This window comes from Delphinapterus leucas, chromosome 15, assembly GCF_059928025.1.
Source record: "Delphinapterus leucas isolate spDelLeu-1000000601 "Yukka" chromosome 15, BTC_Dleu_Yukka2, whole genome shotgun sequence".
In the NCBI taxonomy this organism is placed as follows: domain Eukaryota; kingdom Metazoa; phylum Chordata; class Mammalia; order Artiodactyla; family Monodontidae; genus Delphinapterus; species Delphinapterus leucas.
Genome location: NC_143143.1, coordinates 29,308,026 through 29,334,871, shown reverse-complemented (window position 1 = coordinate 29,334,871; position 26,846 = coordinate 29,308,026). Strand labels below are relative to the sequence as shown.

The 26,846-nt window shown below is 50.1% G+C and overlaps 1 protein-coding gene across 11 annotated transcripts in view; it reads left to right on the top strand.

Moving 5' to 3' along the window:
* Positions 1–238: 238 nt before the first annotated feature.
* Positions 239–26,846, top strand: part of CIITA (class II major histocompatibility complex transactivator) — a 48,088-nt gene continuing 21,480 nt past the window's right edge. For 4 of the 11 annotated variants that reach the window (XM_089896163.1, XM_089896162.1, XM_089896158.1 and 1 more), the window contains exons 1-3: positions 9,101–9,233; positions 24,510–24,656; positions 24,896–24,991. In XM_089896163.1, the coding sequence (XP_089752289.1) occupies positions 24,530–24,656; positions 24,896–24,991 (223 nt within the window). In that variant the 5' untranslated portion in view covers positions 9,101–9,233; positions 24,510–24,529. Of the gene's footprint in view, positions 563–9,099; positions 9,234–10,813; positions 10,915–21,747; positions 21,829–22,284; positions 22,468–24,509; positions 24,657–24,895; positions 24,992–26,846 lie in introns of those variants that run through there. The other 7 variants (XM_022552354.3, XM_089896161.1, XM_089896159.1 and 4 more) reach the window with 7 other exon arrangements.

The window sequence follows — 26,846 nt, the reverse complement described above, 5'->3', positions numbered from 1 at the left end:
AAGGAGTCCACAAAGCTGTGAGCTTCTCTGGTACATGCGCATGAGTGGTACCAGCGAATATCTATGGGGTGTAAATCAGCCCCAGAACCCACTTCCATTAATTCGTCAGGCAACCCCAGCCTAACGTGCAAATGAGGAAATCCTCCTAAGCAGGAATAAACTGCAATAAACTGCAGAGGTTCCCTCATCCTGTTTCTCACTTCAAGTTTTGGATGCTGCAAGCCGGCTGAGCAGAGGTCCCAGGCGTTGTCCCGGGCAGCCCTGCATCCGAGAGCTACCATGAATCACTTCCAGACCATCCTGAGTCAGGTCCGGATGCTGCTCTCCAGCCATCGGCCGAGCCAAGTGCAGGTGCTTCTGGACAACCTGCTGGCAGAGGATCTTCTCTCCAGGGAGTACCACTACGCCCTGCTCCATGAGCCTGACGGTGAGGCTCTGGCCAGGAAGATCTCCTTGACCCTGATGGAGAAAGGAGACCCAGACTTGGCCCCCTTGGGGTGGATCTGGAGTGGGCTGCAGGCCCCGGCAGCCGAGAGGGACTCCGGCTACAAGGACCCTGGGGGTAAGTGCCATCCCCTTTTCTCATGGAGCAACGCCTGGCTGTAGGCAGCTCAGGGATTTTCCCTCTACTCTCTGAAAAGGAAGTCAATGTGATCATCCGGGTCCCAAGTTGGAAAGGCAGACTTGGACAGGAATCAAGGTCCCTGGTTGAGCTGGCAGGAGCAACAAGTGCTTGGAGAGCTCAGGCTGTGATGCTGAGGGCACTGGAGAAACAGTGTGCTCCCCACTCTACTTAAAAGTAAACTGTCCACGCGGCCAAATGCCCACTTGGGTCACTCTCTGAGCCACCTTGATACCTTAGGCATGATGCAAGGCACCGGTGAGGGGCACAGATGGACAAATCAGCTATGGCCTGCAAGTGGGGAAGACAGGTGCAGGCACAATCAGTGTGTGGAAAAGTAGGTTGCCACGGAGAGGAAGGGCCGAAGAGCCGGGGAGCAGAGATTGCCATGTGCGTGTGTGCGTATGCGTGCATGCGTGCAAGAGTGCATGTGTGTGCAGGTGCACGTATGTGTGGGCATATGCTTGCATGTGTATGTACTTGTTTGTGCGTGTGTGTGTATGTGTGCACATGTGTGTGTGTGCATCTGGGTCATGGAGAGAGACAGAAACTGAAAGACAGACAGGGAGAGAGAGAAAGGGAGGGAGAGACAGGAGAGAAAGAGACAGAAATGGAGATGGAGAGAAGGAGGGAAGAAGGGAGGGAGGATGGGAGGATGGGAAGAAAGAAGAGATGGAAAGAGGAAGAGAAAGAGGGAGATGGTGGGGGAAAGAGAGAGAGACAGAAGAGGAACCAGACTGCAGAGAGAGAGTGTCTTATTTTTTAAAAGTACTGATAGCAATTGATGCATCTTAAATCAGGAAAACAAGCCTATACCATACCGTTTCCACTCACACCCTTGGCTCCCCAAACATTTTAGGTCTTCCTTCCCAGTTCCAAAGAGGTTCTCACTTCAATGCAAACAACAGTCTTCCTAAAGACACACATCTTTCAGTCTCCTCTGCGTAGATCTGAGCTTTTCCAATTTTATGAGCTGGTGTCATAAACTCTAGTCCTTCTTGGTCCTTTCATGGCTCTGGAGTAACGTGAAACAAGATAATCACAATGATTCACATTTATTGAGTATTTACTGTGTGCCAGGCTCAGCCTAAGCCAGCAGGTAGTTCTCACATCCACCCTAAATGCTTTGATGATCTCCAACCGTATTTTATGCAGAAAGAAAAAACAGAGGCTGCCCAGAAGTGACCAACCCCAGTCCCCAGCTGGGAAATGGTGGAGGCTGGATTTGAAGGCAGACAAGCTTTTAGCCTCAATCTGACCTTGAGGGGTAAAAAAGCCCCTTGATGATTTTGCAATGGGCACAAGGGCTTTGAAGGTATTTCTCCAACTCTTCTGCCAAGATACAAGTTTACATAGGGTTGGCTGTCCTCCTGGATGAACTCTCACTCAGATGGTCTCTATCTATTCCTCGGACACATCTTTTACTCTCCCCCTCCTAACATACCCCTGGGGGGCTGGGGCATCTTTACCAGCTGAACGATCTCCCTGACTTCTTAATGGGAATGCAAGAGGCCTATGTGGTCGTTTTTTTTTTTTTTAACTTTTTATTTTATATTGGAGTATAGTTGATTAACAATGTTGTGTTAGTTTCAGGTGCACAGCAAAGTGGCTCAGTTATACATATACATGTATCTATTCTTTTTCAAATTCTTTTCCCATTTAGGTTGTTACATAATATTGAGCAGAGATCTCTGTGCTATACAGTAGGCCCTTGTTGCTTATCTGTTTTAAATACAGCAGTGTGTACATGTCAGTCCTAAAGATGATACCAGAAAACCACCAGAGCTCATCAATGAATTCGGTAAAGTTGCAGGTTACAAAATTAGTACACAAAAATCTATCGCATTTCTATACACTAACAATGAAAGATCAGAAAGAGAAATTAAAGAAACAGTCCCATTTACCATCACATCAAAAAGAATAAAATACCTAGGAATAAATCTACCTAAGGAGGCAAAAACCTATACTCCGAAAACTATAAGACACTAATGAAAAGAAATGGAAGACGACACAAACAACCTATGCGGTCTTGATGCGGGTGCAAATGCCAACTTCCGGGGATGTCAAAGCCTTCCTCCCTCCTTGACTCGCCCCCTGCAAACTGCAGGCTCCTTCATACCGCAGGCTACCCAACACCTCTGCCCTGCCCTCCTCTCTCTGCGAGGGCTGGTTCCTGTTATTAAACTCCATTTCCTCCCTGGGGACGTAATATTTTTATTTCTGATCCCACGTGACTCTAGAAATGGAACTGGGCTCAGGGCACTGTGGGCTTCAGAGGCTGGGAGACAAGGAAGGATAAATCGCTTCCTTTCCCCGTTGCTTACCTCCCCCTCTTCCAGGCCAGCTACCCCCAGGCATGAAAGACTCAACTGTAAGGACTACGGGCAGGTGTGCTGCTTTGGGGCAGGGAGAAGAAGCAGCCTTCAGAGGGGGAGAAGGGGAACCGGGGAAGAGAATTGTGGGGTTTGTAAATAAAGGGCACCGACTTTAGTTTCAACAGGGGTTCAGAAAAGGAAATCAGTGTGTGAAGTTTCTGTCACTCTCTCTACAACCCTATCAGGATCTTCACCCTCCGCCGCTCTAAACTCTGCGCCGACTTCCCGTGTCACTCAGAGGAAAGCTAAATCTGGACGATTCCCACAAGGCCCTTCATGATCTGGCTTTCATCACTGCTCTGCTCCCATCCTGTACTCCTGCCTTCTCATCTTCTCCAGACGTGCTGGCACCCTCACTGTCCCTGGGACAGGACAGGCGCGCTCTCTGCCACAGGACCTCTGCATGTGCCATTCCCTCCATCTGAACCACTCTTTTCTCCAGATATCCTCTTGGCCAACATCCTTGAATCCTTCAGATCTTTGCTCAGATGTCACCTTCTCAGGGATACCTATCCTGATCATTCCATTTAGAATTGCAACTCCCCCTTCACACTCTGAGAAGTGGCCCCCTCCCCCATTGACACATTCACCTTCTATATACTTTTCTTTTGTATGACATTTGTTGTTTGTTTGTTGGTTGGTTTTTGGCTGCACCACGAGGCTTGTGGTTTCTTAGTTCCCCGACCAGGGATTGAACTCGAGCCCTCAGCAATGAGAGTGCGGAGTCCTAACCACTAGACTGCCAGGGAATTCCCTATGTTTGTTTTTTATTGTCTGACTCCCTCACCAGAAAATAAGCTCCCTGTGGGCAGGGATCTATGCTTTCATCACGGATGCATCCCAAACGCTTAACACAGTGCCTGGCAAAGGATAAGTGTGCGATATGTGTTTGTTAAATGTTAGACTGAGGGATGGTAGATGGATGGATGGATGGGTGGGTGATGAGTGGATAGGTGCGTGGGTGGATAGGTGAATGGTTGATGGGTGGTGAATAGGTGGATGGGTGATGGATAGGTGGGTAGATGGTTAGGTGGATGGGTGATGGGGGTGTGGGTGGGTAGGTGGCTGGGCGATGATTGGACGGGGAATGGCTGGGTGGGGGGACAGGGAAATGGTTGATGGGTAGGTGGGTAGGTGGATGGGTGATAGGTGGGTGGGTGCATGGTGGCTTGTGTAGTCCCATTACTCTCACTTTACAGGTAAGTACACTGAGGCACAGGGAGGTTAAGTGATTTGCCTCGCTCATGGCCTAGGAGTGGGGGGCTATGAGATATTGGATCTCATGAGTCTGGATCTCTCGCTGCACTTTCTGCTTGGCTGCCTCTTCTGCATAACCTAAAGGGATACCGTAAGTCTACCCCAAACAGGCTGACCACCTTCAAACTGAAACCAGCCCGATGATTCAGAAGTCACCTTTAGATATTATAATGCTTCAGTTGCAATTGTGTAGGAAGCCCACTTCTGGGGACGTGACCTTGGGGATTGACTCTACTGCACAGAGCAGCACATGTGCATCCTGCCCATAGGCAAGCTCGGGGCAGGCCCAAGAGTCCTGACAGAGCTCAGCAGCCTGATTGGGGAATCAAAGCAAACACTCAGGCAGTCTTTGGCTGACAGTGGCTGACAACACCTGGAGGACAATCAGATGCCAGAGAAGAGAGATTTTAGATGGCAGTGATGGAAAAAGAACCAGGCGGGAAGCTGGACAGCTCTGGTTCCGAGGCCATGCTCTGCTGCTGCTTACCAACTGTGTAACCTTGGCCACATGCCTGAACCACTCTGACCCTCGGTTTCTTCATCTCTAAAATGGGAGTGGTGATATAAACCTCCCAAGGTTATAGTGAGGGTTAAATGAGATGGTAACTGGTAAACCATCCAAGGCGGTTCTTGGCAGATAACTCCAGGAATATTGGACAGGGGGAAGATATACCAGGGGTTTGAATCTGCAGTCTCATTGGGGCCCCCATGTCATATCTAGACAGCTACTCCAGTGCTGAGGGCTTGGTGCTCTGTGCATCTGAGAAATGGGCCAATGTGCCCCCCACCCTCAAGTTGGCACATTAGTTAAGCACATGGGCTGTGGCCTCCATGCCAGCTGTGACTCCCTGATTCCAAGGGCTATGGAAGTGAGCCCTTCCTGGGACCCCTCTGGGCCTCAGTTTCCGCATCTGTAAAATGGAGGTGATACTAGCATCCAGAGTGGCTATTCTGAGAATTCAGTGACATCATCCAGAATAAGGCACTTGCATTCCTGGCAAGAGGAAAGCTCGTTCTGACTCGTCAGCCTCGAGGGTGGCATTTGGGGTAACCACAGACCCAAGGCGCACAGAAGGATGACTGTGGCAAGGTCAGACCCAGCCGACCTCAGGCTTGCGAATGGAGGCACAGCGGTGCTCCTGGGGTGAGCTTTCTCAGAGGCTGTAGGACGCCCCTGCTATGGTTTTATATATTATTGTTTTTCTCGGCTTTCCTTTGCTGGTTTGTCGCTCTGTGTCTTCACGATGTGGTACTTTTGCCTGTGAAGACTCTGTTCTAGGAACCACAGAACAAAGACTCCTTCTAGGATGTTGCCTGATTTATTGGAAAGGGAGGGACACACCCCAGGCTGCTAAGCTCTTCCTCCCACTTCCTTCCCCATTTGCCTCTTAGGATGAGAGTCCCCAGAGCCAGGACTCAGAGGGGAGGGGGGCAGCGCCCTCCCTTTGTCTGACACCTTCCTTTCCCCAAACCTGTTCCTGCTCTGATCCCTGATCAGGGAGCCTCTGTGGACTCCTGGAAGGAGATGTGTTGGCAAGGACCACTTGTTTTTTCACCTTGAGTAGCTTCCCATCTGGTCAGACCTACTTCACCTTCACCCGCAGGAGCCGCAGAAGTAGAAGCACCTGCATTGGAAGTGGGCGCGTCCCCATGGGTTTTCCCAGGCTGACCAGTGGCCTGTTCTATACTCAGCTTGGCTCCAAGTCTGGCACCTGACTCAACCAGGGACTGTTTCTGTTCTTTGTTGTTACCTTGAGCAGCTCACCTGTGTCCTTACTTACCATTTATTGGTCTCTCCACCTACCTGCCCATCCACCTACCTGCCTACCCTGAAACTACCTGGTCTACTTAACCACCTACTAATATCTACTTACCAATTCAACAACTTACATCTACTATCTACTTCTATCTACTTATCAATTTATCAATCTTTCATTTATCTGACTGCCTGTATATTTATGTACCAGCTTACTTACCTGCCTTCTTACCTACTAATCCACTTGTACCTTTGCCCACGGACAGGCCTACATTCTCAGATACCTTCCTACCTGCCTAATTTGCCTACATACCAGTTTTTTTCTATCTACTCACCCACCTCTCCACCGATCTCTTTTCCTTTCTTTCTCACCTCCTTTCTTCTCTCCTCCTTAAGCATTTACTTAGCATCTGTCAGAAATGAGGGGGGTGGTCACAAACAAACATAAGAAAAGACACTTAAAACTCAGTAAGGTAGGACTCTCCATCCATGTGGAGCTTGTCTGCCTTGATCATTCAAATCCAAACGCCATCCATTCGCTCAACCAATCTTGGAGTCCTGTGTCTTTTAAATAAGAAAATCAAACACAGTAAGACAGACATTAAGGACCTTGTGACCTAATCAGAGGCAGCAGGGGGGATACTCATGAAATAGGAAGTTCACCATGTGTTGCCAAATACGCGGCAGCAAGTTTGCTAAAAATGAGTAGGGCAGGAGGTTGTTGTTAGCTGGAAAGGTGATGAAAGTGGGAACTTGGGCATTGAAGGATGGCTAAATACAGCCCAATGGGAGGAGGCAGGAGGGTGGTCCTGGGGTTGGGGGGAGGATGGGGGACCCTCTGCTTGAGCAGAAGTACATAGGTAGGGCCCAGCTGCAGAAAGGGGTGGCAAGCTTTCAGGAATCCTACTTGTAAGACCAAGTTCCCCCATCTCCTCTCCCTGGTACTTGGCAGGGGACCCCAGACTGGTAACTTTAACAACGCTTCTGACTGCAGCTTTGTCATGCTGGATCCTGACTTGAGACAAAGAAATTTGGGTGCCCAGGGCAAGGCTGGCCTCAACAGTGCTGAGAGGGGCCCTCCGTCAGAAGGGAATTGGCTTTATCCTGGGCTCTGGAGAATGGTCACCACCTCTAGGGGAGTTTTGAAGAGGAGCCTCAGCAGGCACGCAGGATGCTTTAATAGGAAGATACCCTGGGGTTGGCTTAACCCCTCTGCCCCCACTCAGTCCTGGAGGCCTGTCACTCCAACTCAGCAACCCCTCTCCTCACCTCCACTGCCTCTGCTGGAATTCAGACCCCCATCGGCTCCTGGCAGGGCACCATGGCTCTCTTCCCTGGTCTACATATACAAGGCCCTCCTGGTGCCGATTTACGGCCTCTACCATCAGTTAAAACACAGGCTAGCACGCGGTCACCCTGCTCAGAAATGCCAGCATGACCAGATTCAGGTCTTGTGGAGTGTGGGTCTGGGGCGGGGGCAGGTGAAGGAGGACATGGGGAGACCAGGTAGCAGACTGCTGTTGTGGTCCAGGTGAGAGATGAGAGCAGCCAAGCAGGTGCACCCCAGGCCCAGGGGACTCTCATTCCAAGCTCGGCCCTGCCACGAAGCTGATTCAGAGCTGCCTCGGCCATGGCCATCAGAGCTGGCTCCCTCTGAGGACAGGAAGTTGGCCTCACTGAATGGCCAGGTGTGCCTCTCCCCGGGCACATCAGGTCAGAGGAAGATGAGACTTCTTGGGACTTCTCATATTCATCATGTCTGTTTTGTTAGCCTAACTAAGCAAGACTGTTTCAAATTGACTCTCAGCTTTCTTATTTGTCTGCCTACTTACCCCCTGGGACTTCTGACAGCAGCAACTGCTTCAAAAATAATCACCATACAAATATAAGCATCATTATCCCCATTTCACACATGGAGAAACTGAGGCCCACACAAAGGAAGTGAGGGGTCCAAGGTCACCCATCCGCTAATAACCACAGGGGCTGGACCATAGCACTTCAGACTCCCAATCCAGTGTTCTTTCTGTAAAAATGAAGTCATTGTTTCCCAATCGTCATTCATTTTGGTACCACCCTCATGATTTCTTTTCACCACCTACGCTATTCTTAGCTGGACAGTTGTTGTTTTTTTTTCCAAACTACTCACATTTTTTTTTCAACTTTATTTCCCAAGGAAAGTTTATGTCCACCATAAATGAAAAAGAATGCCACACATAGAAGGTAACTATGAAACAGGAGAGAGGAATAACGTTATTCCATTCTAGCCAGACACTGATGTCTGCGGAAGGCTTGCAGCTGGGGGCTGCTCTCTGTGAAATGGGTGGATCACGCATTAGAAGAGGTGTTAAAAGCTCCTTAGCCCCAAACTGAGACTTTCTTCTCAAGGTTTCCAGGAGCCTGGGCAGAGAGTTAAAAAGGCGCTAACTTTCTCCCTGCGTGAGACTGACAGTCTCTCCGCCACATCTAGGTGGTACCCCCAAACCACGCGGCTATAAGTATACCATATTTGGGGGTAAGACCTTTTTATGTGTAATTTATGTTTTAGTCCAATGTTCTTAGAATAAAAATGATGAGTGGACCACTCGTGTTCTCCAAGGAAATTCAGGGCAATTTGGTGTGGGGGTGGGATGGTGGATGGGAGTGGAATCCCGGGAGTTTGCTGGAAGCTAGTTCAGCTTGTCTTGAGGCATTTGTGGGGCTCTGACCACGGCCCCATCCTGCAGAGGATGGCAGATATTGGCAACTGGCACCAGCGTGGCTCCACTGTGGTTGCCGTTGTTTCAGAATGTCAGCGTGCTGAAGACCCTCCAATAGACAACTCATAACCTTCTGAGGTCGGTCACCGGATTTGGTCCAAAACAAGGAACTGAAATTAACATCAGGTGCAAGTCCGTGTTTAAGGGAGCATGGGCAAATTAGAGCATGTCTAGATGCGAGAAATCTGACAGCACAGACCACCTGGTAGGGTGAGAATTTTCTGCTGGTCCCTTACTTGCTTCCTTTGCATGTTTACTTAGGCTTGGCGGGCTCCAGACTTTTGTAGGGAGACTGGTCAGAGATGAGGCTGCCTGCTTCTGAGCTGGGCATCCGAAGGCATCGTTGGGCGGGCTGAGGGCAACAGGAGGGGCTGCCAGAGTCCGGGAGCTGCTGCCTCACTCTGTTTCTCACACCACGCGTTGCCTGGCTACGCGCCCAGCCGGGTCCTACCTGCCAGAGCCCCAAGGTAAAAAGGCGGGTGCAAGACGTTGGGGCTGAGAACGCTTCTTGATTTAGGGTGAGGTCTCAGCTCATCCCGCCGTCCCAAATTGTCAGAGACATTGCTCTGAACTGGGGTGTGAGGGTGGCGAGAGGGGTCTTTGTCCTGCTGGGGCTTTTGGAAGAAGTGAGGTGGTTTGCCATTTCCTTCCACTGAGGGACATTCGGTCTGCCCAGATGCCTGGAATGTAAGAGGGCTTTATCAGCCTGAAGGGTACTAAAGGGCTGACTTTCATGGGGCGTGTTGTTAGCTCTCAGCATTCATGACCCGGCTAGGCCAGCCACAAGGTCCTCTCTCTGCTAGGTAAACACTGAGGAGCTCGCCCTTGAAGGGTGGAACCCCTGCCAGATCCATCCCATCTCCGGGAAGCAGGGAAACCAAAGCCAGAGTCAGCCCCTTGGTCTAGATGTTGAGCCCCAGCTGGTGAGCAATACAGTCGCCTGGACCGATGCTGCCCTCTCCCCAGTTTCCAAACGGTGTTTGGGGGGAAAAGTGGGGGACAGGGGACAGATGATGAGAGACAGCAGAGCACAGACATCTGGTACCAGCTCTGAAGGCAGCGCGGCAGGTTTGAATCGCAGCTGCACTGTTGCCTGGGTGTGAAGTGACACTGAACAAGTCCCCAACCTACTCTGAGTCTGTTTTCCTGGGCTGTTAAATGCGATTAGGGGGAAACTCTTATTACAAGACAAAGGTGAGGAATCAAAGGGTCTAGCACAGTGCCTGGTGCATTGTAGGATCTGAAGACACACATAGGAGCCCGTTATTAGTGTGGTTGAGACTGTAGGACTCCTCTTCTCAGATGCTGCTAAAATGTGAGGCTTCCTCTGAACCTGCAGATTGATGATAAGTTTGCCAGCTCTGTTGGTTGCAGCCAGAGCTTGTTGGGGGAGTTTTCCAGGGGGAGAGAGAGGTCAGAAGTCACCTTGACCCACCCCTCCCTCAATACCAGATGAGGAAATCCAAGCCTGGGAAGGGAGGTGACCTCCCCAAGGTCTCAGGGTGGATGGAGCAGGGGTCCAGGACCTCTGGAAGAGGAAGGGTGAGAGGAAAGCAGCTAGGAGGTGAGTGGTGATGGGAACTCAGGGTTGCCAGGGCTGAATTTCCAGCCAGGGAAGTTCCTTGAGGAATTTTCTCTTCCTCCCAAGGGCATCCGGCTTCCCAGGAGTGAATGGCTCAGCGAGCAAGCCCCTGTGCCCTGCAGGGGTGGTTTGCCAGCTTCAAGGTGGGGCTGAGGTGGAGGGAAATTGAGGGCCAGACAGGGGTGTGGATGAGCTCCCTGCAAACCAGGGCTTGTATATCATATGCCTACGGGCAGGCTGCCTCCTCCAAAGCTGGGCACTGGCCATTTTTAGGAGCTGATTAGACGCTCCAGGGAGTGTGGGGGGTGGACTAGGCGCTTCTAAGAAAGCACATGGCAGGCGCAGCAGGAGGAGGCTCGGGTGCCTGCTTACTCCCCAGCTTGGGCTGGCCCAAGCCCCTTGCTGCAGAGAGAAAGTGAAAGAGAAAAAGGGCAGCCACAGTGGGTGGAGCTGGGGTGGCCAGGCGACTGCTCTCCCCAAGCTCGCTCGCTCGCTCACCGCAGCCCCAGAGCTGGCGGGAGGGAGAAGCCACTGGCAGCGCGCGGAAGTCCAGGGAACAGCGGCAGGTAACCAAAGTCCCCTTAGCAGCCCCTGAAGTGGGGCTGGGAATAGAGGTTCAGAGACTGGTAGCTACCTGCCTGAGACCACACAGCAAGGCTGGGAAGAGAAGGAAGGTAATGTGCGGAGTGCACACCCTAGAAGCTCCTCGTTTCCAGCATCCCTGGAAGGATTCCACGCAGGAACTGGGAGCGGGGAACCCGGAGCTGGGCTGCTTTGCCCAGAGCACCGGGGCCCAGGGGAGGCGGCGGGGAGAGCCGGTGGGAGCGGCAGCGTCTGCAGAGAGATTGGGACACAGAAGGAGCACGCAGAGAAGGGAGGCGGTGTGGCCAAACGATCAGTAGACAGTCTCCCTGCGGGTCCTAGAATCTGAAGAAGCGCCTAGGGCCGCGTGGAGGGAGACACAGGCTTTTCTTCTATGGGGGACCTAGGACCGGGGCTGCCCTTCTCTGAGCCTCAGCTTCCCTCTTGAATCACGTTCCCGCTCTGACTCTGGAGTCTGGGTACCCGGCCCTCTTGGTGGGGTCCCCAGCGCAGGGAGGGCTATGGGGAGACATTTAAACGCCGGATTGGAGAAATCCTCACTTCTCTTTTACCATCTTGGGGGGCAGGGTCTTTCCTGGACTGTGTTTGACAGTCCGCATCTCTACCGCAAGTTGGGGTCCTGAGCCACATCCTCTAAGGAGAGAAACTAAGGGCCTCCGGAAAGGGATTGGGGTGGGGCTGTCCGGGGTCCCAGAATATCAGAATTGGAGCCACCATGTCTAGCTCTGTCTGGGACCCTTAAAACCGCAGTTCTCGCTTGAGTCCCACAGCATCTCTCTCCACCCTAGGTGACACATGGGAGGGGACATAAGTGCCCCACCTCCAGTTGCGGCCAGGAGTTCCTAAATTTGACAGGAAGTCCTCCATCTATGTGCCACTCCACCCCACCCCCCCCCAAAAGAAATACCATTCCCAGCCAATCAGGAAGTTAAGGAAATTAGTGCTTCTTGCTCTAGGGGCTGGTGGAGCTGAAAATGGAGAAGATGAGACCCCAGCAAATCATCACTTTCCAAATCCCAGCCTGCCTTAGGCAAGGACCTGGTCTCCAAGGTCCCAGAATATGGAGTGGAAGGGTCCTCAGAGACGACTGAGCCAGGGGGTCCCAGGCTTCCCACATGTGGGAATCACCCAGAAGGCTGTTTAGAGTGCGGGTTCCCAGCCCCCACCCCCAGATCCCATTGACTGGGCCTGGGGTGGCGCTTCCAATGGCAGGTTAACTGGCTATGGGATGTGTGTGTGTGTGTGTGTGTGTGTGTGTGTGTGTGTGTGTGTGTGTGTGTGTGTGTGTGTGTGTGATTCCTATCTCAGAGGTCCAGAGGTCATACATACATTGAAAGGCACTGAGGTCCAACCGCAGTACCTACTCCATGTTACAAAACCTCTGGGGACTTCCTGGGAGGTTTTGTCAAAGTCCACATAGCCAAGTTATTAGCGGAACCAGGATTTGAAACCAGGTCCACTGAGAGCCCATCCAGTACCTGGGCGGAGGTGTGAGCCTCCACAAATACAGGGCAGGTCCTGGATAGTCAGAGGGAGACTTGTTGATACAGCAAAGTCTGTCTGATGGCAGGGACCTGGCATCTAGTACCTTGTGGAGGGTAGAATCAGAAAATTAACACAGGGACCCTGCTCCAAGGCCTGGGGTCAGTCTTGGGCAATCAGGGAAGTGGCCTGAGGGAGAGGGTAAAGCTTATGTACTTGGCTTTCAGACGTGGCATCAGTCACCCTGAGTAACTGACTTCCCCTCCCGAGGGGCATCTATAAGATAAGACACAAGTGCTTTCTTGATGATTTCCTGACCTGCACAGAAGCACTTTGCAAAAACCACCAAAGAATACACATGTGCCTGGTGTAACCCTTATAGATTCTAGAGGGATCGTTTAGAAAGATCTGAGAGGTTGTCATTGGGCACACGTCCGTTGTGTTTCCAAAGACTGTAGCACATACGTGATCCATGGTCCAAGGACAATTCTCAGAGAAGCCTTGATTGACACTGGTCCTCAGAGGGAGGACATTGGGCTTTTCTGATTCTCTTTTAATCCTCCTTCTTTTGTGAGTGGGCATGATGGCAGCACTAATACTAATGTTTCTTTTTAACAAAGTGGGAGGGCAGCTGATATTAATTTGATAACGTTGTTTTGCTTTCAATGGCAAGTGAGACTGCAGTTTTTGTTTGGGGTTTTTTTTTTTCATGCAAGGTAGTGAAAGAAAGTTTTCATCTTTTTTAAACATAAAATTTAGCAAGGTAATCATTTTTAAGTGTACAATTCAACGGCATTAAGTACATTCACGATGTTGTACAGCCGTCACCACCATCCATCTCCTAAACTTTTTCATGGTCCAAGCTGAAACTCTGTCCCCATTAAGCACTAACTCCCCATTCTCCCCTTGCCCCCGGGCCCTGGCAACCACCCTTCCACTTTCTGTTTCTATGAGTTTGATCACTCTAGGTGACTCACATAAGTGGAATTATACAACATTTGTTCTTTTGTGTCTGGCTTTTTTCACTTGGCATAACATCTTCAAGGTTCAACCATGTGTCAAAACTTCGTTCCTTTTCATGGCTGAATAATATTCCATTGTGTGGCTGGAGTACATTTTCTCTATCCATTCATCTGTCAGCGGACACTTGGGTTGTTTCCATCTTTTGTCTTTTGTGAATAGTGCTGCTACAAACATTTGTGGACAAGTATGTATTTGCATCCCTGCTTTTAATTCTAGAAAATTTTCTTTTAAAATAAATATGTTTGGGTTTTTTTCAAGTTAATTTAAGGAAAATGCTTGGGTAAATTATACAATTTACCCAAGGTGGTATGCAGATATGACCAAAAAAACTGTAAAGGAGGTAGGCGAATGTCTGAAGTTTGGAAGACTCTGGATTAGCGGAAAGACCTAGTAGCTCTTGTAACAATCTAGGCTCGGGGGATGGGGCTACTAGGTCAAGGGGATGGCTGCTGAGGGACTTTTGGAAGGAAAAATATGGGAATTGGGGACCAACCTAACCTAAGCGCAGAGTCTTGGGGTTTCCAGCTGGGGAGAAGTAGAAAGGTGGTAGCAATGCAGGATCTGGAAGGTTCCCTTGGAGGAAGGAAAAGCCGTAGAGCCATGCAAACTGAGAGGCAATGTCTTCTCGGCAAGTGGACACTCAGGCTGCCTTGGAAATAAAACCTATCTAAGTTCTCAGTCACCACAAGGCAAGTGTGTGTATGTGAGTGTGTTGGAGGAGGGGGTGCCCAAGGGCGATGCTCATGTAAAAATACAGATTTCTGGACCCCACCCCAGACTTACGGTCAGAGCCTCAGGGGGTGAGGTCCAGCTGCCGTGTGTTTAGCACCCACTTCAGGCAATTTTGATTCACAGCCAAGCTTGCTAACTGTCACCAGATGCTGGCAGGCAGGGCTAGGACGTGATTTATTTACCTCGGAGTCTCCAGCACGGAGCGAAGGGCCTGCCGCAGGCTTAGGTGCCGTGTTAGGCCAAGCTGGGGGTTAGGACTGGATTTGGGAGCCTGGCTTTGCTAACTGCAGCCACAAGCCCCTCATTCCCCACTCCAGCACCCAGCTCTGGTTTTCTTCCAGGAAAAACTTGTTGGACTCCTTTTCGGCTCACCGACTGCAGCTGGGAAGGTTGGGGCTTGCAGAGGGAAGGCCACGCGGAGGTCGGGGAGGCTTGCGTTCTGGTCAGGCACTGGGGCCCCCTCCTCCCCTGGCTGCAGCTCTTCCAGCTGTCTCCGCCCTCCTCCCCTCCCCCTCCCCCCAGGACCGTCGGGCTCCTCAGCCCCAGTAACTGTACCGTTTACAGGCACTACACTCAACAGCCGAGCTTGTCTTGTCTGAGTTCCAAGATTTTCCAAGTTGTGATGAGGTGGATGTCCTCCAGGGAGTCCAGAGAGGATAGGTGGCTTGCCCAAGGGCTCAGAGGTGGTCTCTGTGGGGTCTTTTGTGGGCTTCCGTATGATTTCCAGGCCCTACCTGAGGAAAAACAGAACCAAGTTGTCTCAGGTGGGGTTCCCTGGGAAGCAGACTTAGAGATGGAGATTTGCACATGGGACGTTTATTGGGGAGAGGTCTCCAGGTTGGGGAGAGGGCCCCTGGGGGAAAGGGAAGAAGCAGCATTGGGCAGAGTGAGGAGTTGGGCTGCAATACAGTCACAAGAGAGGTCTCAGCCGATCCCGTGGGGAGGGCTGAAGCTGGGACGGCCAGGGTTATCCCAGATTGAGACTCCCAGACCAGACCTTTGCACGCCTACAGGCAGCTATCACTGCACGTGGGCACAGTGATTGGAAAAGGGTGTGACTTTGGGCTATTCCCAGAGAGGTTGAGTTGTTCTTGTTTGTTTGTTTGTTTGTTTTTTCGGCCACACAGCGTGGCATGCAGAATCTTAGCGACCCCACCAGGGATCGAACCCACACCCCCTGCAGTGCAAGCATGGAGTCTTAACCACTGGACCACCAGGGAAATCCCCCCAGAGAGGTTGAGCTGTGACCTGTGAGCCCGTTGCCCTCTAGCAGTTGGTCCTTAAGGGACTGTAGCACACCACAGAATCTACTACATTTTTTTTTTTGAAATTGTCAAATCAGACAGCATCTGGTGGCCAAGGCTTAAACTGTCATCTGGAGTTGTCTTTTTTACTGTCTTCTGTGCAGCCCCTTTTGGGGAGGGGTGGGTTCTGCTTCCCACCCCCACCTCACCCCCATCCCCTTTAATTGAATAGCTCCATTATCACCTGTTCTGGGATTTGGGCTCCTTGTACAATTTCATTTGAAAGCCGCTGTTCTAGCATGACATTCTTATTTAACGGATGAGGCCACTGGGGACCAGAGAGGGAAAGGGGCTTGCCCAGGGTCACATAGCCTGTCAGGTGCAGAGCAGGGCGCAGATCTCAGGTCTCATGACTCCCTGTGTGGAGCCTGTCTCACCAGTCTGTTGTAAACTCAGCGATCCATAGCTGCATCAGTCCATTTCCTCTGCCCTCACTCCAACTGCTGAGAAGCTCTGTGGAGAGGAGTGGAGCCCATCTTGCTTCCATTTCCAGCTTTCCTGCTCTGAGGCCCCTTTATCCGGGCACAGGCTAGTCTCAGCCCAGAGAGGCTGGAGAGCTATGATGGAAATGCCAAGATCCTTGAGGGGGCTGGAACTGAGGAGGGCGAGGTGAAGCAGCAGGCTAGGTCCAATGGGGAATAACTCTTTGTGCCCTGTGGTTCCCAGACAGCTTATTTCCTAATCCCTTTTCAGTCTGAGCTGGTGCCAGAGCTGGGGAAACACACCCAGCACCCCAGATACCACAACTCCCATGCTTCCTGCTCCTTCCTTTGTGGAACTGGCCAGTTTGGGCACTCAGGGCCAGTCCCCTCCAAGCCTTTCTGTTGGAAGACACCCTCATGTGCGTCCCAATCCCACCATGGGGCAGGACAGAATTCAGCCCTGCCTTTCCCTTCCCCAATCACCCATCCATCCCATTTCCAGCAGATCAGAGATAGACGTGACCTTAGAAGGCCTGCAGGCCAACAGTTGCAAACCCAAATGCCTAAGGGGCCGTAACTGTGCCCAATGGGACCCAGCAGAATGCAATAGGGAGCAGTGGGGTCTTTGGCAACAATTAATTGTATATTCTATATGGAGACATTGCGATGGTAATTAACACACACATATACACACACAAATTGTCTTGGGAAACAAAACACCTAGGCCTATAGGCCTGAGTCACTCTTCATTTTGAATCCATACTCCAAGCCAAGCCCCCTTTGGTGCAGAGGAGGAGCCTACGGTCAGAGTCAGGCACCAAAGCCACCCAATTACAATATTTCAAGACCTCTGCTGGCTCCTATTACATTGGAAGATGTAATAGGAGACACACACACACACACACACACATATACACACACCTTCCAATCTCCCCGCCTGGAGGAGAAGTGACTAGAACCTCCAGCTGCCTTCCAGCCCCGTTACCCCTCAGCATTGCCAAATACCTTAGTTTCCACTCTGTCTCTTGTGACCTCCACAAGCCTCTCCAGGAAGTGAAAGTCTTCAGTGAGACCAGCAGTTTCCGGAAGTCCTCTCTGCCTCATTTTCCTGGGTTGCCCCTACGGGACCAGCAACGGGGGCCAGAGCGCTAGGGCTTCCTCCTCTACAGATGGTGCCCACCTTTCCCTGTTCATCTCCAAGTCCTGCACGTTCTCATCTCCTCCCCCAGGACTGGGGGCTCCTGGGCCCAAATCCCCCCATCCCTGGACAGCCTACTGGGTGGCAAGAGTGCAGTTTTCTTCCTTTTTGAGCATCTACATGTGTCAGGCCTTTTTTGGTGAGCCACAGAAACACAGAAGCCCCACGAGGCTTCCATCATTTTTGGTTTTGTTTTGTTTTGTTTCTTTTTAACTTCAGGAGCCTTTCAATCTTCGGTTAACTTCATATCTCAATTCGCAGTACACTATGATCTTTGGTCCACATGAGGCATCTCTCTAAGTTAATTTCCCTTTCCCCCATTCTCTTTCCTCTTTCTGGGCACCCATTCGAATGCACTCAGGGTGTATCCTTTTGTTTGCATGTGTTCTTCTTAAATACGTGTTGCTTTTTTTATGTGCCTGTATGTCACTCTGCACATCTAGAATTGGGCTATCGGAGCTCATTCTGCTTCTTACTTTTTCACTCTGTACTATGTTATATATTTTTTTAAGATTTGTTTTTGATGTGGCATTTTTAACATCTTTATTGAATTTGTTACAATATCGCTTCTGTTTTATGTTTTGGTTTTTTGGCCACGAGGCATGTGGGATCCCAGCTCCCCAACCAGGGATCGTATCCACACCCCCTGCACCGGAAGGCAGAGTCCTAACCACTGGACTGCCGGGGAAGTCCCTGTACTATGTTATTAAGATCCACCTCCATGTTCACTTGGTCTGTTGCTTCTAACTATTGCATCGCCCTCTACAGATGGCAGCAGCTACTTTGTACTGTCCTTCCCCTGGCAATAGACACCCAGGTGGCCTCCAACTCCTGGTCACCACAAATAGCACAGAGGTGAGCAGCTTCGGATGGGTGTCCTTGTGGAGCTGTGGGAGCATTTCTTTGGTATGTATATACCCAAGAATTGAATCACTGGGTTGTAGGATCTCTGCATCCTTAGGTATTCTAAGTGGTGCCAGGTTGTTCTGTAGGTGGCCACAAACGTCCACTCCCACCAACCCCTTGGCGTTGCCCAGCTTTCTAATCTTTGCCAGTTGTACGGTGGCAAGTGACACCTTGCTGCTTTCGTTCTGGAACTTACATCTTAGTAGCACTTCTTGGCTATGTCGCTTTAAGCAAGTCATAGCAACCTACTGAGATTGACGCTATGCCACCTAAAGGCAATAGATTCCACAACTCAGAGAGGCTGAATAACTTATCTGAGGTCTAACAGTTAGTGTGGAACTGTAATTTGAACCCAGAGCTCACACTCTTTTTTTTTCTTTCTTTTTTTTTTTTTTGCATACGCGGGCCTCTCACTGTTGCGGCCTCTCCCGCTGCGGAGCACAGGCTCCGGACGCGCAGGCTCAGTGACCATGGCTCACGGGCCCAGCCGCTCCGCGGCATGTGGGATCTTCCCGGACCGGGGCACGAACCCGTGTCCCCTGCATCGGCAGGCGGACTCCCAACCACTGTGCCACCAGGGAAGTCCCCCAACACACTCTTAACCACTGTACCATTATCAACACATTTTGTCTCTTTTCTAAAATATCATCTGGGTCTACACTGCAAGCTTCTTGTCAGGGGCTATGTTTTAAACCTCTCTAGGGTCCCCGGAGAACTGAGCGCAGTGACTTTCTTACAGGGGATGCTCAGTAAATCATTGTTTTATAGGTTTGGAGAGAAAAAAAGTGCAAGGTGTCTTGTTGAGTTTATCTGGAGGGCTACAGGGTGCAAGAAGCAAAGAGGAACTTGTTTGATCCACAGAGATGCTGACTGGGGGCTGGTTGTGGTAGATAAGTAACCCTGGGCTCCTGGCTTCTGGCCACCATGTGGCCTGCAGAAGCAGCTTGTCATGAAGTTGGGGAGCAGAGTGGTGTTAGGGGGCCTTTGGGGAAAGGCAGGGGGGAAAGCCGATAGGCAATGAGGAATCTAGAATCCCCAAATGCCTCATCTGAGTGGGCTCCCACACCCAGTTGGTGAAACTAAAGCTCGTAAGGGTAGAGAATGGTATTCAAGATCAAAGGCAGAGCTGGAACTCAAACCCATGTCTCTAGACACATGGTTCAGAGATTTTCCATTCCTTCCTCAGGAGAAGATCCCAGTCAACAAGTAGGGAAGTATTTCTTCTCATGCTCTTTCATCACAGTGCATAGCAGTGCTGAAGGCTTTGGGGTAGCAAAGGAGTCCCCTTCTCCCTCTGAGTGCCTCCTCAGACCTTCAAGGATACACCCCGCTCCCTGGGAAGAAGGTAGCTGATAACTGAGCCTAGCCTCACTGTCGTCATCTGTACGATGTGTGCAATAATGCCATCTCCCAGGACTATTGCGACAATTGAAACAAGATAGTAAATAGAGAGCATCCAGCGCAACCCCAGACACAAAAGACTCTCCCCAGCAGAGATGGAGCACAGAAAGGCTGCAGAAACTGAATATCAAGGTCTGAGCTAGAACATTCTGGTAATGCTTGATTTCCCTCAGGGGAGAGAGGAATGAACCTTTATTTCAAAAACGATTTTGGTGTGTATGTGCTTTCAAAAGCTGCAGTGTAGTGTGAAATGGGGATGGAAACAAACCCCAAAAGGGACTTTTGGTGGCAAAAGGATTAAGAACTTTTTCTCAAGTTGGATGTGGAAGGTGGTGGCCTAGGGGGAAGGGCGGGTCCAAAGAGAACCTTCTAAAAATACTGCCCACTTACCAGAAAGGCACAGCCCACTCCTCTGCTGCACCCCAGACAGCTCCTCAAAAGGAGAACTCGTCTTGCCACCCATGCCTCCTCGCTCCGGGTGAAGGCACCTCCCCAGGGTGGCCAGGGGGCCAGAGCCTGGAAGAAGCTGAGCCTTGGTGCCAGGCAGCTGCTTCATATCCCAGCTCATTACTCTTCTCTTTGAGCCTGTTTCTTCATCTGAGAAATGGAAATACAAATAGCTAATGTGTGAGTTCAGCTAAACGGTATAATGTCTATAAATCATGCCGTTTGGTACCTGGCACTCAGAGGGCACCTATGAATTCTAGCTAGGCACCATCAGTCCTACTGATGGAGAGAGACTGCCACAGGCTGGAGCCCGGGGGTAGGTGAGCTAGAGGAAGGGTTCTTGCACTCAAGGGCTCCTCGGCTGTTGGATCTGTCCTGTGCTGGGGCAGCTGACAGGGACTCGCTCCTCTGCAGTGAGGCGGTCAGGGCTCTCTGCCTCCAGCCTGCTCTGGAATTGCAGGAGGAGGAAAGAGTCCAGTTAGGAGGCTCTAAAGCACTTCCTAAGCATCTAGAGACACAGGAAACATGGTTGTGGGAACCCTGGGAGGTCCCAGGCCAAGTTGATTTTGATATGAATGGGAGGCGATATGGCACTTTGGGGAGCTCTAAACTGCAAGCCTAGATTCTCAGGCTCCCAATATAATGGACTTCCTTTGACCGTGGGCCTCCTGTGTGCCTGGCACACAACGCAGAGCCCTTCTTGGCATTTTGATGGTCCCACAAGGTAAGTATCATTATCCCAATCTAGTGGTGGGAAAGCTGATACTCAGAGAGGTTAAGTCACTTGCCTAAGGTCTCCCAGCCAGGATTCAAACTCAAGTTCTCCAACCAGGTGACCTTGGACAGGCCATTTCAGCGAGGTGTCTGAGTATCCTCCTTGGTCAAATAGGCATAATACTCCACATGCCTTCTCCCTAGGGCTCTTTGTGAGCTCAGATTGGGGGCTGGAGGCAGAAGTCTGTTGTGAGCTGCAAATCTTTGTCTGGTCAAGAGGAAATGTGTAAGATGCAGGCTTTGTCTTGGAGATGCAGGAAGGTGCTGAGGTGTATGTTGGGGGTGTCTGAGAGCAGACTTGCCAGGTTGCACTGCTGCCTCTGGGGCTTGCTTGTTCCTATGGAGGTTGCAGGGTCTCCTTATTGCAAAAGAACAGAAAGCTTGGCTTCACAATGTGGTAACGCAGGAATGGAAGAGAAAGGATCCCTTTATCAATCTCACAGAGGTAAGAGGTGAATTAATAATAATAATAATGACCATCACCCACGTTGTGCTCGTCAAGTGTGTGCTGGGTGCTGTCCTATGCTCCCATTCATTAAGCACTTACTAAGTGACGGTCACCTCCCTAAGGGCTCTACATGAATTAACTCACCTAAGCCCTATGAGCCACCAAGTATTATTATTCCCATTTTACAGATGAGGAAACTGAGGGAATTCCCTGGCGGTCCAGTGGTTAAGACTCTGCGCTTCCACTGCAGGGGGCCTGGGTTCAATCCCTGGTCAGGGAACTAAGATCCTGCAAGCTGTGCACGTGGCCAAAAAATAAAAATAAAGATGAGGAAACTGAGGCTTCAAGAGATTTAAAAAATGAAATTCCCAGGTTGTGGTGAATTGGTAGATAGGAGTGGTTTCAGAGTCAGGCGGTTTGACTCCAAAAGCTCAAAGGAGTTACCTTCTTTCTCTACTGTCAGTGTATTGCCCTGGTATTTGATCACATTTGGTGGTGCTGTCCAATGTTTGAAGCTGAGTTTGTCAGTAAGTTAGACTTCTTCAGGCTCTTCCCCACTGTACCTCCCTCCATTGCCCATCTGTGATGGGACCCAGTCTCTATTTCTGAGCCTAGATAAATGGGGGTGCTTATTTGACTGGATATATTCTGATTGGCAGGAAAGAGCGTGGACTGGGAGTCTTGTGCTAGGGGATCAGGTGCAGGCTCCACCACCGGCAGACTCTTGGGCCTCGTGCAAGGTATGTCCCCTCTCAGGGTCTCATCTTCTCCTCTGTAGGATGAAGGAGATTGAGCTTGAAGGTCCCTGGCTGACCTTGTGGGAAAACTGAGAATTTGAGTGACTTGACTAAAGTCACACATTTCGTTCATGGAATTGCTGGGGTTCGTCCTGAGCTCTTGTCCCCAGATGCCACAGTCTGGAGAAAGGCAGATGGCTACAATGTAGGCTCGCAATAAAGACCACAGACTGAAAAATGGGAGGCAGGCAGCAGGCAAGATTTGGGACAGGGAGGTCTTCTCTCACCACCCTGGACAGAACAGTAGATTGCTTCTTTGGCTCCCAGGACAACTTGTTGGAAGAAGTGGAACCCTCCCCGCACCTCCCGGCCTTGGCCCCCCTCCAAGAAACGGGAGGTGGTGGCCCCATCTTTCAGTTCTGCTTCCTCCAGTCATGGTTGGCTGGGCCTTTAACGCAAGCCTGCTATGTTTGTGTTCCTGTAGCCCCCACCCAACCCATTATAAACAGTCCGCCCCGGCCAGGGCCTCTCGTTGGACTGGAAAGTTCATTCTCTGTGATATGTGGGTCTGTGTCGAGACCCTCCAGAGCTAGTAAGAGTTGTTGATGAGTGAAAGGAGAAGAAACACCTGGGGAGGTGGTGGTAAGTTGTGCGTGTGTGTTTTCTCACAACCTTTCCCTGCTTCAGTTTCATTTTATTCTGGCCCAGGCTGGGCACTCAGAAGGCTGTCTTAGATCCTCTGGCCAGCTCTCTTCTCACCTTCTCCAAGAAGCTTCTTTTGATTCTTTCCAGCATATATCTGCATCCCAAGTATAGCGGGTTGAATAGTGCCCCCCCCACCAAAGATATGTCCACATCAAATCCCTGGAACCTTGAATGCTACCTTATGTGGGGAAAAAAAGGTCTTTGCAGATGTAATTAAGTTAAGGATCTTGAACTAATATCCTGGATTATCTGGGTGGGCCCTAAATCAATGTCCATTTAAGAGAAAGGCAGAAGAGTAGGAGGTGATGTAACCACTAAGGCAGAGAATGGAGTGATGGGCCACAAGTCAAGGAATGCCATCAATTCCCAAAGATGGAAGAAGCAAGGAAGGATTCTCCCCTGGAGCCTCCAGAGGGACCATGGCCCTGCCTGCACCTTGATTTTAGACTTCTGGCCTCCAGAACTGTGAGGGAATAAGACTCAGTTGCTTCAAGCTACTAGGCTTGTGGTACTTTGTTGCAGTAGCAATAAGAAATGAACAGACCATGGAATCACAGACTCCCTGCACTAGAGAGTAGGGCGGGGTCATTGGAGCCACGCAGGTGACGCTTCACACTGGCTTTAGCCAGCAAGAGCTGCACATCAGGGGGCTGCTTATCCTCTCTGAGCCTCGCGCTGCTCACCTGCAAAAGGGAGACCATGATGCCTACCTCCCAGTGCCAGTGTTTTGTTTTGTTTTAACAGCTTTATTGGGATATAATTCAAATGTCAGACAATTCACCCATTTAAAGTGTACAATTCAATGGCCTTTTTGGTATATTCACACAGCTGTGCAACCAACCCTCAGCCAACTTTAGAACACTTCATCATTCCCCCAGAAGAAACCTCATACCCACTAGCAATTGTTCCCCATTTCCCTCCACAATTCTCCCTCCACTGTAGCCAACTACGAATTTACTTTCTATCTCCAAAGATTTGTCTGTTCTCTATATTTCATATAAATGGAATCATACAAGATGTGCCTTTGTGTCTGGCTTCTTTCACTTATCAGGATGTTTTCAAATTTCATCCATGTTGAAGCATGTATCAGTACTTTCTTCCTTTTTATGTCTGAGTACTATTCCACTGTACGGATATACCACATTTTGTTTATCCATTTATCCATTGATGGCCATTGAATTGTTTCCATTTTTTGGCTATTATGAAGTATGTTTTTATGCACATTTGTATACAAGTTTTTGTGTGGACACAGCCAGGGTTGTTTTGAAGATTAAATGAAGTAGAACCTAAGGCATCTGATATGTCCTCCAACAATTAATAATGAAAGATATTAGAGGAAATATGCCCCAACTCTTTCAATTTACAGATTAGGAAACTGAAGCATGGAGAGGAGCACAGACTTGCTTGAGGTCATCCAAGGCAGGAGAGCATAACACTTAAATGCAGGTCCATGAATCAGACTGCCCAGAACTAAATCTTGGTTGGACTTGGGTTACCTTATGTAGGTCACTTCACCTCTACGAGCCTCAGTTTACTCATGTGTAAAATGAGGTTAGTAATAGTACCTACCTCATACGGTTGTTGATGTGAGGATTAAATGTGCTAGACCATGTGTCTGGCACATAGTAGGTGCTCTGTACATCTTAGCTGTTATCATTCATGGTAGTGCCAGCAGCAGAACTTAGGTCTCCTGGCTCCCAGGTATGAGAGGTCTTGAATCTACACTTCTCCAGTTCTCTTTTCTATGTCATGGGCATCTTCCCAGTGTGACTGTAGGTTCTGTGGAGGAAGGACATAGGGCTTCTTCTCCCCACTGCCCTGAGCACATAAGAGGTGCTGAATGAGAACCTTTGCTCACTTTCTTTGGCTTCTGCCAACCCTGGCCTTCACCAAGAGACCCAGCTGGAGACTGTGATAGGTATTAATTCCCTGCATCTTTCCAACACCCCATGAGCTAACTGAGTGCATCTCCCTTCCAGGCAGTGGACAGCACACAACCATGGAGTTGGGGCCTCTAGAAGGTGGGTACCTGGAGCTTCTCAACAGCAATGCTGACCCTTTGCATCTCTACCACCTCTATGACCGGATGGACCTGGCTGGAGAAGAAGAGCTAGAGCTCTGCTCAGGTGGGCTCTCCTCCCTCTGGCCCCTTCCAAGTCCCTCCCCACCCCTCTGCCTGCAGTAGAGATGGCAACAAGGGGAAGTCCTGGCTGTGGAATTCCGGTCAGCACCACGAACAGCTCCAACTCCCTGCCACGCTGGCTCCTAATGGAAATATCTCCCAGCCCGCCCTGCCTCTCCCTCCGTCCCCACCAGCCCTCTTCCCAGATCTTTCCTGCTTCATCCAAGTGGCTTTTCCCCCCAGAACCTGATACGGACACCATCAACTGCGAACAGTTCAGCAGGCTGTTGTGTGATATGGAAGGTGATGAAGAGACCAGGGAGGCTTATGCCAATATCGGTGAGGAAGCATTATGAACCCAGAAAAAGGACAATTGAGGGAAAAGATTCTTTTATCTGTTTTGTTAATCTCACCCATTCACCAGGAGCCTCCAGGCCCTCCCTCAGAAATCGGGGCAAGGGGGGGATGGGGAGCGAGGGCTAAAAGGACAGAGAATCGGGGAAAGAAGGGAGATGGAGAAAGGTAGGGAAATAGAGCCCTTCACTAATGAGCACCAGGCAAACAAATCTCACTTTTCCATCTTCTGTCTCCATTTCTATACATTTTTCTATTTGTTGCTCTTCTTTCCTTCCCACAAAGCCCATATCATATGCCCCTCCCTCCCTCCCTTTCTCCTCAGCTCCTAAGCTAAACTACTCTAGTATTTGTAATAACTACCTTTGGGGGGCACTTGTGGCCTGCAAACCACTGTGCATGTGTTATCATATTGAAGCCTTACAAAAACAAAGGAAGTAGATACTATTAGTATCTTCATTTTACAGATGAGGAAATTGAGGTTTAGAGAGATAAAGAATCTACCCAAGGCTGCATTAGAGATAGTAATGGGTAGGTCTGAAATTCAAAGTCCTTATTTTTCACCACAAGAGGGAAAGTATCTAGAGTGGGGAGGTTTGGTAAGGCTCAAGCTGAGAGGCTGGTTTGCAGCTTGAAAAAGACCTACAGTTTTCAGACAAGGGCAGAACTCTTTGGGACTCTCTGGGGAGAGGTGTTTCTGTTGTTTTTTGTGGGGGGTGAAGGATCCCTCCTTACCAGGTTCACCACTGTCTCATACAGAGGCTTTGTTGAATTAGAAAAAGATGCCCCTTCTTCTAGAGGATGCAGCCCCCATTAAGATGTAACAGCTTGGCTATCAAAGTGAAGGCTGGATTCCTGCCCCCATTTGCCCTTTTGCCTGGGCATCCTGTACAGTGCCCAGACACTGGGCATACCTGCACAGATGTTCTTAGTGGCCCTTTTCCTGGCATCCCAAGAATCACATCCCTGGCATCCCAAGAATCACATCACTTAGGAGGTCTGGCATGAACATGGCTAGACATTCCCCAACACATAGTTAATCCAGCATCATACAAGGGCAGAAAATGGAGAGGAGCAGTAACTGTATGTGTCTCAAAGATTACAGAACTGAGAACCTGCCTGCTTCCTTTCCTTCCTGGGAATTTACTTGGGAGAAGCAGAAATGTTTAGGGCTGAGGGTATTCACATTTCCTCACAACTGGAGGCAGCAATGAATGAGTTGGGCTTTTTCCCAAATCACTTAGGATTTGGGGGCTTTTTCCCCTTAGGGGCATCTACACAGGAAGTGGGAGCAAGTGGAGGAGGCAGCTTCACCCGAGTCTGTTCCTGAAGTCTCTGGTCCTGGGCATGCAGTCATCTGAGGCACCCCAAAGTATTACATTGGCTTCCATTCCCATAAAATGGGAATAATAATCACACCTGCCTCATGGGATCACTGTGAGGATTGAATAAGTTTCTGTGCATAAAGCGTTTAGAGCAGGAATTTGAGAAGAGTAAGCATTCAGCGAGTGTTAGGTACCACCCCACCACTACCATCAACACCATCATCATTATATTTATCATCACCATCATCATTATCACCATTTATGCCCTCACTCCATTCCTCACTCAGAAGCCTTTTATGGCTCCCCATGGCCTATAAAATCCAGTCCTAACTTTCCCCAACATGAAACTTTTACTGAAGACACCTATTTCTAAGAGTTTCCCAAACACCTCTCCTCACTCTGTCCCCACTACCCAGAAAGCCCTACACTTTTCACCTCTCAGAATCTACCCCCACCCCCATCTTTCAAGGTCTGGCTTCAGGACCCCTTCCTCTGGGAAGCCCTCCCTGATTGCC